This window comes from Onychomys torridus, chromosome 21 (genome assembly GCF_903995425.1).
Source record: "Onychomys torridus chromosome 21, mOncTor1.1, whole genome shotgun sequence".
NCBI classification, from domain to species: Eukaryota; Metazoa; Chordata; class Mammalia; order Rodentia; family Cricetidae; genus Onychomys; species Onychomys torridus.
The window spans coordinates 2,697,908-2,712,292 of record NC_050463.1 but is presented as its reverse complement, the minus strand read 5'-3'; the positions used below and the strand labels follow the sequence as shown (position 1 = coordinate 2,712,292).

The window sequence follows — 14,385 nt, the reverse complement described above, 5'->3', positions numbered from 1 at the left end:
TTTTCTGCTCCACCTTGCTCAGTCCCCTAAGGGACGTCTCAGCAAGGTTCTTCTATTCTGCTCCTTCTTGCTTAGTGGGAATATCTCTGCAAAGGTTTTTTTTTTTTTTTTTTTTTTTTTTTTTTCTCTCAGTCCCCTAAGGGACGTCTTAGCAAGGTTCTTCTTCTCTGTGCTGGTGAATGAAGACTCAAGACTCTTGAGAGATTTGTTTGGGAAGGAGGAGTCCAGGAGAAAGACTGCCTGTGCCAAGGTGGGAAAGAACAGTCAACAACTGAACAAGCAGGGTGGTTTATATATAGTTTCTTTATTATGTATACAGCGTTCTGCCTGCATGCCAGAAGAGGGTGCCAGATCTCATTACAGATGGTTGGGAACCACCATGTGGTGGCTGGGAATTGAACTCAACCTCTGTAAGAATAGCCAATGCTTTTAACCAATGAACCATCTCTCCAGCCCTTGCCAGGCGTTGGTGCACACACCTTTAATCCCAGCATTCGGGAAGCAGAGCCAGGCGGATCTCTGTGAGTTCGAGGCTAGCCTGGACTACCAAGTGAGTTCCAGGAAAGGCGCAAAGCTACACAGAGAAACCCTGTCTCAAAAACAAACAAACAAACAAAACAAACAAACAAACAAAAAAACACCACCACCACCAACAACAAAAAACCACAGTCAATAACTGAACAAGCAGGGTGGTTTATATAGTTTCTTGGGGGCAGAGCTTCTCCACAGAGATTTTCTGTTCAGGGATTGGTTAGTTTTCCTGCTTGGGGACTGTTTAGTTTCGTTGGTCGGGGCAGAGATGGTACCGATCTTAGAGCCAAACTATTTCTTTCACTGCTCTTTTTTTTTTTTTTTTTTAGCTTTTTGGCTGTAATTCTAAGGCCAGGGCATATTTCTTTCACTGGCTCTGATTCTTGGGACAAAGTGTGTTTCTTTGGCACTGATTTCAGAGTCAGAGCATGTTTCTTTGGTTCTGGGTTCAGGAATAAAGTGTTTCTTTCACTGGCTCAGGTCTCAGATCCAGGCTGTGTTTCTTTCACTGGGTCTCAGATCCAGGGTCAGGATGGGTTTCTTTAGCTAGCCCCTCTTCCCTACACTTGGGGTGTTCTCATAAGAACTCAGAATTCTCCTATAACTTCATTATTGGATTGTGTTCCATCAGCTCTCCCATTTTTATTTTTTAAATACAGGATATCCAGAGTGGTTTTTAATTGCTGCATATAAATCTAATTGTCATTTAATGCATGAATATCTTATAAGCAAATTATAAATGTAATGAATAATATTAAAATTGTGAAAGAATTGACTGTCACCAAGAGCAAGGATCCACATCCCTGGTGTATGAGCTGGCTTTTTGGAGTCCACTACCTATAGTAGGACACCTTGAACAACCTTGATGCAGGAGGAGGGATTTGGACCTGCCTCAACAGAATGTACCAGGCTCTGCTGACTCTCTTTTTTGGAAAAAAGAATGGCGGGTAGGTTAAAGGGGGGAGACTTGTGAGGCAGGAGGAGGGAAAAGAGGGGGATCTGTGGTTGGTATGTAAAATGAATAAAAATTTCTTTATAATAAATAAAGTAAAAAAGAACAAGAGTCCAAACTATTTCAAGTAGTACTGGTTACATTATATTGATTAAAAAAAAATCTAGAGAATAGCTCGAAGAGACCCATATGATGAGTAGTTCTGGTATCTCATAAGAATATAAGCCCATATTTGCTTTTAGTAGGAATCAAATGTTATGATGTGCTACGGAAATGGGAAGTGACTCAAGTCCCAAGGAAAAATTCAATATAGTCCCTTTTTCAGATGGACAAATGAGTATCCTATGGTCACAAGGTCCAGTCATCAACATAGAGTCATCAGTATTGAATACAGGGGCTGAATCTAAACAGTCCACAAGGTGAAGCAAAGATAGATGGGTAATGTTAGACCAATAAATGTACTCAGTGGCACTCATTGCAGATGCATGGGTCAAAGCAGCTAACACTGCCAGAGAAAGATTAGCAGGTGACATAGGACTCTGGTTGTCCTTAGAATATCTTTTCCCTTCATGTATAGGTTCTTACGCTGGCCCTGGGTGGGCCGAATGAGTTCTGATGATACGGCTGATACCTCCCTTTGCCCATTAGCCAGAGAGTTGCTGTCTTTCCTGTGACTTCCACTATCTTCTCACCCTGTTCTCAATGGCCCACAACCAGAGGAGCTGAACAGAAATCCATAAATTTTCAGTGGATCTATCTGCAATGAAAGATGCACATCCCTTTCCAAATTTTCAGCTAACTGGACTTCCAAGTCTCAATTAGTTAAACCAGACAGGCCTATCAAAGGGCAGTTCAGAACACTCTATAGAGAAATGATTTTGAGCTTTCAAACATATATTAATTTTAAAATTTAAAGTACTCCTTGGTACTTTCCCTTCTTAATTTTTAAAAAAATAATTGTTGTTTTAATATGCTATGTTCACTTTCAATTATATCCTGGCCTTGGGGATTTTCAGGAATGCCTAATTAATACTCCATTATTTACAAGTCTTAAATATTGTATTAGTATGTGCTACTCCACTGCAAGTTGTATAGCAGTAGGCACTCCCATAATAGTAAAGGTCTGTATAAGAGCATACTGCAGAAGCATTCTCTGAGGATTGAGGTGCAGCCCAAACCAATTTAGAATATGTATAAAAGAACACATCCAGGTAGGGCAAACAAGATCCAAGAAAAAAGGGCATGACAGTCATTTGCCATAATTCATTAGTATTTTTAATTCTGAGATTAACTCAAGCTATATGACTCTGGTAATGTTTTTTTTTTAAAAAAATACATAAAAGGACATTCCTGAACTATTTATCTCACTTCTGCACCTGGGATGGGGCCCTGTACATGAAGTCAAGGAGCTTTAGTGTGTAGGTGTTGATGTACCTGGTCTGGAGAAGTAAAAATAGGGCAGGTTCATGCATCAGCTTGCTTATTTCCTCCTGCAATAAAAACACAGGGAGGTTAGAGTATGAGAAATAAACAAAAGATGTGTGCTGACTTCAACCAGATGTTGTAGCTCCTGTAGTAATGAGAGAATAACAGGAAGTGAAGATAAAATTAAAGCAGCTTCTATTGGTGGACATATTCCTACGGCATAAGTAGAATCTGAAATAATATCTAAAGGTTTATAAATTAACTGTGCTGTATTTTAAAAAAGGTGCCACCGTGGCTTTGGCACATGGAGCCAAGGTGCCCCACAGTGGGTGAGAGAGACATGCCATGCATATATGCACCTGTGCCAAAAGGTGGCCCAGCAGAAAGTCACTCACACCAAGCAGACGGCACCCACGTGGAAAGTTTTATTGGGGGAAAGAGAGAAGGGAAGAAAAGAAGAGAAAAAGTGTGTACTACTTTATGGCAAGAGAGAAAGAGAGAGGAGGGAAGGGAAGGAGATGTGGGAGGGGGAGGGAGAGAGGAGAGGAATTTTTTCTTAAAGGAGACTTAACATAAGATGACCAAGATGACGTGGTCAGGATGCTGGACAGGTCCCCAAGGGGCAGTTCTGAACAAACTGTAATACATGAATCACAACAGCTGGTTCCAGCTGTTAAGCTCAGGAAGAAGTATCAATAGACTGATGGATTTCTGGACTATAAATCCTTCCTAATCGATCAGATGAGCCATCAATAAAATAAGTTTCTGTTGTGGAATGGGAGATGTTTGGACAATTTTTTGAATCACAAATTCAGGTCATATGAAAAACCTCATAGCTTGCCAGATGGATAATGATTTCCTAGCCTTCCACAGTAACCTGCAAATGATTTAAAAGTCCACAGAGATCTTTAACATGTTTAAGCACTCATTAGTTAAAGGATAATATAATATAACAAAAATCAAATCTATATAATTGTTACTATAAGGTCCTGAGCAAGAAGAGTAAGAAAAGCCGATAGTATTTTTTGCCCCTTATGGTGTAAATAAATCCATTCCACAGGTTTATCTTCTGGTGCTAGAATACCTATAGGAGACAAATTAGTGGGAAATATAAAATATGGTGAAGAATCCATGATACACACATGTCTCTTTTAGTCTGGATTCAAACACCTGTAGTTGCCTCTGGAGGTAACATGTGAGGACTCCCCAATGCTGCCTTTCCGTCTACAGTTTTAAACAGAATGGTTAGTGCATCATTAGGTACTGCTAGGGGATGACACAGCCAATTAATACCCCCTAATAATTTCTGAAACACATTGTTAAGTTGTCTTGTCTAATGGACTGTTTTGTGTGGTTTAACAGTTAGTTGTTCTCGTAACCAGTTTTCCCAAATACTGCAATTCTGATTTTTGTACCATTTCAATGCAATAAGTTAGTTTTTTGGCATATTCTGAGTAAAGTCATATATGAACTGGAGCTCGTCCTCGTTGGAGCAAACAGGGTATCATCTATATATTTAATGATATAAGGGTAAGAGAAGGCCTTCTTCACAGGCTATGACACCTTCCCTATATAGTATTTATACATAGTCAGGGAGTTTGTCATGCCTTGAGGTAATACAGTCCATTGATACTGGAGCAGAGGTTCTTTAAGATTGAGTGAGGGAACAGAAAAGGTGAAATGCACATTATTATCAGGATGAATACATGTAGTATAAAAGCAATCTTTTAAATCCAAAACTATTGAAGGCCAATATTTAGGAATACCTGTGGGCATGAGTATAAACATGGCTGTAAACCTCCCATTACCCAGTTAGTGTTTTGTGGCCTTTATGGTGTAAATAAATCCATTTCAAAAGTTTATCATCTTACGCTATATCTGTAGGTGAAAATTTAGTGGGGGAAAATAAGTATGTTTAAAGGCAATAAAGGATCTATATAATAAATGTCTCTTTGGTCTGGATTTAATAGCTGTAACATTTAGATTTTGCTGAAGTTGCATTGGACATAACCAATACAGCTCATTAGGTCAGGAAGGAAGTGAGCTTTCCCACAGACTCTCCTAAGTCCTCATCAAATGGAGAATCCAAGATCTGGTTGACGAGTAAATTACTTACCCAATGCTTCAGGGTCATTTTCAGGAAATGGATGACGTGTATCTAAAGGTGGCTCCAATAAGGGAATTGAGGGAACTGTCACCTGCATAGATGTTGGTGATGCTATTTTTTACTTCTGATTTTCCTGGAACAAGGATTGCTTCTTTTATCACTTTTAAGGTAACATTTAATCATAAAGTTTATATTCATTCAAGGAATTCACTATCACTTCTTCATGAATATTATCCTCCTAATCTTCCTTAATCATTTTGATAACAGTCCAAGGTAAGAACAAGTGGCCCAAACTTGAACAGGGATCTTTTCCCCTTGTTTATTTGCCTTTTCAATGTCCTTTTGGATTCTGTCCCATAACACTTCATCTAAAATTCCTTCTTCTGGAAACCAGGAATTATAATCATAAACATTTGCAAGCAATCCAACAGTTGTGGTTTTGATACTTGTGTTCCTCCTTACTTTAAAAAATTATGTGCTATATAAAGCAAAGCCTTTCCTGGTTTCTGCCACCTTATTCTCACTCACTTCCTTTTTTGTGGGTCTTCACTCTCTTATCTCATAGCTGAATTCTGATTCCTCATCAAGCACCACTTTTCACCATCCTAGGGATGGTTAGACCTGGGAGAACTGAGCCCATAAATATGGAGGACTAAAGTCTCATACAATAGCCAACTTTATTTGGAGACCCAGAAAATTTATATTCTGTAGGTTAAGAAAGGTCTCATGAGGAAGAAAGATCTCATGAGTTCAAGTTGTATACAATGATAAAAACAAGCCACATGGGACAAAACATGTCTTTGCATACAGGCATATACATGATAGTTCAAGCATTTAATGAATAACAACAGCAAGCAATAATGTGTAATCTCAAGTGAACTCACTCCTACCTTCTACACTTGGGAGGAGCGCAAAAACACATTCCAAGAACACTGTCATGTTTTGAAGAAACTGAGATCACAAGCCTCTTGTCTTTTCTTGGATTGTTAACATAAGCATGTAGAATTCTCTTCAATGACCCCTTTCTGGAACCATGTTCCAACAGTACACCTAAATTAAATTTATTTTAATTTTAAGAAAAAAACATAACATATACATGAAGAAGCTATTTAAAAAATATGGAACACACACATATACAGATATATATATATATGTCTTTGCACTACCTGCATACCTGGTGTCTAAGGAAGCCAGAAGAGTGGATCAGATCTCCAGAAAAAAAAGCTTTATAAGTAGTTCTAAACCATCAGATGTGGGTGCTAAGAACCAAACGTGGGTACCCAACAGCATCAGTACTACTGAGTCAAATCCCCAACTTGCCAATATGTCATTTATACTGTAGAAGATGAAGTTACACCATTACTGTTTCTGTCTTCTATCACTTGGAAAGATGAAATTCTCTACTATTTGGTCATTGAAGGAGTAACTGCTTTCTGTTCCTTTGTGAATGGACTCTGCACATTGTTTCTCATTGTCACTGTTAACACAGTTCTCTCGATGTGAATGAAGACAACAAAAAATTTACTTGATTAGAGATCAGTCCAGATTATGTTAGGGAAAGTTCCATAATATGATATATTCTTTTTCAAAAAATACTTTATTTTACATGCATAGGTGTTTTGTTTGTATGTTTGTATGTATGTATGTATGTATGTATGTATGTATGTATGTATGTATGTATGTATGAAGTGTGTTGGATACCTTGGAACAGGACTTACAGTTGTGAACTTCCATGTTGGTGCTGGGAATTGAAACTGTGTCATCTGGAAGAACAGCCAGTGTGTTTAATTGCTGAACCATCCACAACCATTTTTTTGGGGGGGATTTTTTGAGACAGGATTTCTTCATTAGAATTTCAGCAACACCATGACCAAAAAGTAAGATGAGGAGGGAGAGGGAAAGATTATTTGGCCTATACTTGTACATTGCTGTTCATCATTAAAGGAAGCCAGGACAGAAACCTAAGTGGGTCAGGACCTTGGAGGCAGGAGCTGATGCAGAGGCCATGGAGGGGTGCTTCTTAGTGGCTTGCTTCCCATGCCTTGCTCAACCTGCTTTCTTTTAGGTTCCAAGACCCTTCCCCATCAATCACTATTTTAAAAAATGCCTTATAGCAGATCTTATGGAGGTATTTTCTCAATTGAGTTTCTCTCCTTTTGGGTAACTCTAGTGTGAAGTTGACCTAAGACTAGCCAGTATAATTGACCACTTTTGTCAACTTGGCATGCAAACATATCACTATTGAGCCACAACTCTTCCTTTCTTATTCATTCCCAAGACCTCATTTTAAAAACATAAATAGCTTTAATAAGTCCCACAATATTTACAAATTCAAACACACTAAATTTTTTCTTTAAAAATATCCAATCTCACTAAAAATCCAAAGTCTCTATTAAAAGTTGAAGGTCTTTCAATTATGTCTTTTTAAAAAATCGAAGTTAAATACCTTCTCCCTTCAATAGGGAAGAATCAGCGTAGTCACATTCTGCAAAACAGAAAAACAAACTCCAACAGTATAAATAACTCCACTATTAATGACTGGGACCCACTCACAACCTTCAGGGCTTCTCCAAAGGGCTTGGGTCACTTCTCTGGCTCCACCCTCTACAGTTCCCACAACTTCTCTCCTAGACTCCGACTGGTTCCACTTCACCACTGCTGATGATTTTGGTGGACCCCCCATGGTACTGGTATTTCCAAAATGGCGGCGTCTTTGCTTTGTATGCGAAGTTTTACTTCTTTTATGAGGTTCGTGGGATTTTTCTCTAGTATGTATTCTTTCATGATACTGAAGATGAGTCTTACGTGCAAAAGCTTTACCACATTGATTACATGAATAGGGTTTCACTCCAGCATGACTTCTTTCATGACTGAGAAGATTACTCCGAGATGAAAAGGCTATACCACATTGATTACATTCAAAGGGTCTCTCTCCAGTATGACTTCTTTCATGCCGTTGAAGGTGACTATTATGTGTAAAGGCTTTACCACACTGATTGCATTCATAGCGTTTCCCTCCAGAATGACTTCTTTCATGCCTTTGAAGATGACTGTTATGTACAAAGGCTTTACCACACTGGTGACATTCAAAGGGTTTCTCAACAGTATGATTTCTTTCATGCCTTTGCATACTACTAGGATATGCAAATGTTTTACCACATTGACTACATTCATAGGGTTTCTCTCCAGTGTGACATCTTTCATGTATTTTAAGTTCACTGGGACGCGCAAAGGCTTTTCCGCATTGATGACATTCATAAGGTTTCTTCCCAGTATGAATTTTGGGCACTTGAAGAAAACTTTGACATGCAAAGTTATTATCATCTTGATTATAGTCATAGGGTTTCATTTTCATATGCATTCTTTGGTGTAATTGTAAGGAGCAATCAGACATAAATGTTTTGTCACAGTGTTTACATTCACAGGATTCCTCTTCATTATGGGTTCTTTCATGTGTTTGAAGAAACTTGTGATGGTTCAAGCCTTTTGTACATGGTTCACATTTACAACATCCTTTTTCCATGTGAGTTTTTTCACTTCTCTGAAGAGAAGTGGAAGAACTCAGAGTTTTACCGCACTGACTGAATTCATAACATTTTTCTATAGTATGAGTCACATTACATGTGCAATGTGAACCAGGCCAGACAGAAGAACTTCCACATTCCTTGTACTCATAAGGCTCTTTTACAATGTGAGTTTCTTGATGTATTTCCGGTGAAGTTGGAAATCCAATTAATTCTGCCCTTGTATCATGATCACCATGTCTTCTCATAGTGGGCATTACTACATATCTCCTATTTTTTCTGGGAGAGACAGAGGTACATTGCTTCTTTCTATACCCTTTATGCTCACATGGCTTGTATCCAGAGTGACAGATCATGTACCTATTAAAGGAATAAAAACAAACAAAAGGTTGTCACAATTCATTGACACAGTTTAACTTTTTGTGTCTCACAGAGATGTGGTATAGGGATAAGGTCTCTCTATCACAACAATCACAACAACGTTCTTGACTCTCATAAACTGCCCCTCTCACTAAACTATGGTAAGTCTCTTTAAGCATATGAGTAACGCTAGCGTAACTCAGGGACAATTTGCTTATAAAAGGTCTTGGACACACCCTAAACCCCTAATCAATGTGAATGCCTTTACAATAGTTGAATGGAATGAAACTAAATGGATGTATAGCTCTACAACATGGATCTCAGGGGACTATGATTAATATGGTGACATCTATTAAGACACTGTTTCCTTGTCTTGTTTCTTAAAGGACCACCTTGCAGACATAGACTACCTACCTGAAAACAAGGTACATGATGTTGTAAAAATTTAATAATAATCACAAAGCTATTATTATTTATATTGTTGCTTTTCATTAAATATCAGGGCACATTAAAATTTCTTCAGAGATACAAATCTATCACCTTGCACAAGAAAATTACCTTCCATATCTTCTAGAACTTTGACAATGTTCTTCAATATTCTCGTCTTCCCATCTGTAGCCTAAAATATAGTACCAGAAAAGTAATCATACTTGAATCATTATTGAAAATTATGCAAAATTTGAGTTATTATCTTCAGTGAACCTTAGAACCTTGCCTGACTTGTTCACCATAATCTTCCACTTTCACAGTCAAAATCACAGTGGATCACCAACGTCCAATAAAGGCATGTCCCCTTAAGTTAAAAAGGGAAGGAAAACTCACATTCTTACCTACAGCAGTGAGGTTCCAGTAGGTTTCCAGCATCACATCTTTGTAGAGACTCTTCTGACAAGGATCCAGCAAAGCCCACTCTTCATGGGTGAAGTTCACATGCACATCCTCATAGGTCACTGCATCCTAAAAATGTCCCACATATGTACATAATAGAAATGTTGAGACTGGCTGCACTGAAAATGGACATTTCGTTGTGAATATAATTTCATAATTCTGTGTGCTCCACAAATTTATTTCATATCATAGAATTTCAAATGCAATTACCAAATCATTTTAGAAGGAAACAGAAAAGAAGGACTCTCATTTCTGGGCCCTCTGAACAGTACATGGCATTGCAAGAGAAATGCTGTCTTACATATATAGAAAAGACATGCCAACAGAGCAATAGCACCGACTAAACATCAACTAAATTGTTCAAAATTACTGACATCAAAAAAATGATGGCTAAAATGGGCATGCTGGCACACACTTTTAATCCCAAACGCAGGAGGAAGAGACAAGTGAATTTCTGTGATTTCCAGGACAGCTTGGTCCATGTATTGACTTTCAGGACAGCCAAAGGTACACATTGAGACCCTGTCTCAAACAAAGAGAAAAAGAAAGAGAGAGCACTCGGGGCTTACTTTAAATTCCACCAATGAGTTAAAAATTCACTCAAGATATATTCTTGTCTCTCAGAAAACTGGAATGCCTCATTTAAACTATAAGGCTAATATGATAGACTTGAGAAGGAATAAATTTTAATAAGTTATTGCCTGACAGACTGAAGGGTTCTCAAAAACATTAGTGAGTAAAGGGTTATGCTAAAAAAAAAAAACAAAAAACAAAAAACAAACAAACAAAAACCCAGTAGAGTATAAAGAGGGTCAACAGTTAAAAATCATCTGTTGCGTTCACAGAGGACCAGCATCAATCCCCAACACTCACTTGGAGGTCTCAATAATTTGTAACTCAAAGTCAAAAGAACCCAATGCTCTCTTGTAACTTCAGTGAACATCAGGCACACACAAGGTACATATGCATATATATCTACAGGCAAAAGACTCACACACACATTTCAAAAATTTTTTAAAATTAAAACATACATAAAGATATGGAGAAAGTTAAACGTCTGCAATGTAATGACTCTGGAGATATGTATTAATGTCATGAATACATGCCATCCCAGTGGGGGAAGAATGATACTTTCTGCCAAAGATGAAAAGAAGTGGGTAAAGCTCAGCACAAGAGCAAATGCTTCACATGTACAAAAACCTAATTCTACCAGGCAAAAATATGAAACTGAAAATATCAGGGCAGAAAAATGGCTTAGCAAGGAAAAGCAATTGCTTCTGTTTTATCTTATGTAATTTAGGGATGGAATCTGTTATGACTGTTATGGCATGGCTGCGTGAGAAGGAAGGGGGCTGCTCAGTTTCAACCACAAAAAGAAGACAAGTGTGGTCAGGGTAGAAATACCCAACATTCATCCCCAGAGACTAACGTACTCCAAAAAAGCCTCTCATCCTAGAGGCACCTTGATGAAAACCACAAACCAGAGACAAAGTTTCAAATACATCTTCATATTTGGGAGATTTTTCATTCAACCCACCACATTTTGACACAGATCATGATAGGCTCACACTCAATGCATACTGCAATTAGTCCGCCACAAAGATCCCCATACTCTGAACTGTCCCAACACTGTTAGAATGTCCAAAGTTTCTTCTCACACTGACGGCAGTCTCTTGACTGTGTTGTCTTGTGAAATCAAAACACAAATTATAGCTACACAACACAAGGTACAGAATACACATTTCCTTTTCAAGAAGTAAGGAAGAATTGGACCAAGGCAAGACTGAAACACTGCTGGGCAAACACCAAAACCTGCAGGTCTGTGTCAGACACCTGGGCTTCAGTTTCAAAGGGCTTAGATGGCTCTTTTTGTCTGAAACTTTTTATACATCTCTCTTATTGCCTACTTCCACTCCCTACATACAGCTATTCATGGCAAGTGTCTCAGAGCTTGGGTATCTCAACATCTAGTGGTTTCAAAATGCAACCCAAGCTTCATTTTCACACCTTCATATAATGAAGTATCAGTCTCCTCACTGGTAATATCTATGCTCTGCCAAACAGGTAACTATAACAATGCTGAACTGAAAGCACAGAAGAATCCTTAACCTTTAAATTGTGCATATTTATTCTTTCAATAAAACGTGACACATCAATGATGCATCTACATGGCTTCTAGCTTTGGATTGACCCTGCCCCATCGGAATAGATCAACAACAAGTTCTGTATGAAGTTGTTTTCAGGACTAGGAATCTTGTTCCCTTTTCTTTCCATAATTCAATGCTTGGCTGGGTGTGTTGTACTCTTGCAATACCTTTTCTATATTTCCAAAGTAGAGCAGGTGCCTTCTCTTTAATGGCCCTAACCTCCCTGATAATTACAGCCTCTGTTTCAACATGTGACTGCTAATGGCCACTACCTAGTGCTGTTTTTTTTTTTCTCACCAAACCACACAGGTTTCATTAACTTTATTAACCCTACTGTTGCTCTTTTCCTCTATGGATCTGCATGAGTCATCAGTAATAACCAAGCCAAGAACGAAATGTTTTGTCAAGACAGCACATGACTCTTTAATTTAGCCTTACTCATTTTCACAGGACATGGGACGAATATATACAGACAATATGCCAAAATATTACACAAAACATCTATCTCAGTTACTACCATTTTGCTGAGAAGAAACACTGTGACCAAGGTGACTGTTACAATGCAAGGCTTTTTACTTTGGAACTTGATTACACAGACAGAGGATTAGTCCATTATCATCATGAATGGTAGCATCAAGGTAGACATGCATGGGGCTGAGACTAATATCCTGATACACAGGCATGGAAGCAGAAACACTTGTCTTAGCTTGGGCTTTTTAAATCTGAAAGCCCACATACAGTTTCACCCTAACGAAAAAAACAAAAAACAAAAAACAAAACAAAACAAAACAAAACAAAAAAAACCCACACCTACTTCCACAAGGGCATACCTCCTAATTTTACATAGTTAGTTCCACTAATTGGGGACTGAGCATTCAAAGATACGAGCCTGAGGGTCTTGAGGAACTATAAACCATAAAAGAAATATAACCTAAGTAGAAAGAACTCTAAAGGAAAAGAGTGAAAGAAACTGAAGGAAAATAGGGAGTGAGAACAAAGGAGAGGGAGAGAAACAAAAGGAAGAAAATATTTACCCCAAATAGAGGGGAGCAGTACTTCTTTCGAGGTTACAGGCTTTATCAATGTAACCTTCCCTAACCTATGTAAGAAGAGATTAAATAATGCAAGACCTCCAAAATTAGATTTAAGTCCTTATCTTTTCTCTGAGTGCATGGTTTTATCCTTTCTTTCCCTCCCTATCGAGTTCCCTCAGAAAACCTGGGAAACCTTGGATCAGGTCTGCTGGAAGTAGTGAAGTCAGTCTCCTGGTGTGACTGCTGTAGATGATGCCATCGGAAGCTGCATTTCTAAATGGGTAAATGTGCTTCACAAGGCTACTAAGATTTTAAATTCAACTTCACTAGTTTAGCAAGTTGGATTCTGAAGGTCTTAAATTCCAGCCAACATGGAGTCACAGATCCATCTGATCACAGCCTAGATCATATTCTACTGGGATAAAATGGGGACAAGCAACATTTTATGTCTGAAGACTGAGGAGAAAGTGAACACCTAGAAGACAATGCTTGGCCTCCACAGTCACAATCTGGATGGACTCAACTGTCTCTGTTTGAGGGCACAGAATTCTTTCCTCTACTCCTTTGCTGTGTGGAGCCTACATGCCTAGGCCACAGGTGCCATCTCCTCCTATATCCATGCTAACCTAATTAAAATGTCCTTTTAAAGAAATGATATAATAGTGCACATTTAAACTTTAAGAAAGGTGGGTCCTACCTGGACTTGTGCGTGATGGAGGATGGGAAAGTTTTAGCAGGGAGCTGAGCCAACCATGAGAAGAAAGCAACTTGGTGGTTTGCTGCCATCTTGGCTATTATATCAATAGTATACTATAAAAATTCAGAATTTGAGCTACTGATTCAACAAAAGTCCAATAAAAGGTCAAATAATTTATGCTATTAACAACAGAAAACTGATGGCAAAAGGTCATCATGAATGGAAAAGAGATTAACATTAAGACTGAATAAACAGCACACACAGTGACATCATCTGACTTCAAAACTTTGAAAACAACTACAAGACTGTATTGTTTGGGAAAGAGTAAAGAGATCAACAGAACATGAGAGCAAACAGACATAAGAAAACAATTATTAAAATAAGTCAGTGTTGAACAATGTGACTAGAAAACCCATTAAGTATGGCCTTATTAACACAAGTAATTGGAACACTGTGTAATTTATATGCAAATGTATTAATAACACAGATTTTAAGATCTGTACAAAATTAATTCCAGTGGGATCCTAGACCTGCATGTAAAGTGGGAAGTTCAGAACTTTGAGAAGATAATAGAGAAACTAGGGCTCAGCTAGTGAGCAAATCTGCCTTCCATGGTGACAATAAAAGCAGTAGAGCTATACTCACTGCATGGTGAGGTCCACAATAAGCATGTTTCCACACAAGAGCTCCTGCTCCCCATGTTCAGGAAGGAAGGCATGA

The 14,385-nt window shown here is 38.3% G+C and overlaps 1 protein-coding gene across 1 annotated transcript in view; it reads right to left on the bottom strand.

Moving 5' to 3' along the window:
• Positions 1-9,453: 9,453 nt before the first annotated feature.
• Positions 9,454-14,385, bottom strand: part of LOC118572047 (zinc finger protein 431-like) — a 5,718-nt gene continuing 786 nt past the window's right edge. The window contains exons 2-3 of the mRNA XM_036171469.1: positions 9,730-9,856; positions 9,454-9,518 (exon numbers count right to left, since the gene is read on the bottom strand). Of these exons, the coding sequence (XP_036027362.1) occupies positions 9,454-9,518; positions 9,730-9,856 (192 nt within the window). The remainder of the gene's footprint in view (positions 9,519-9,729; positions 9,857-14,385) is intronic.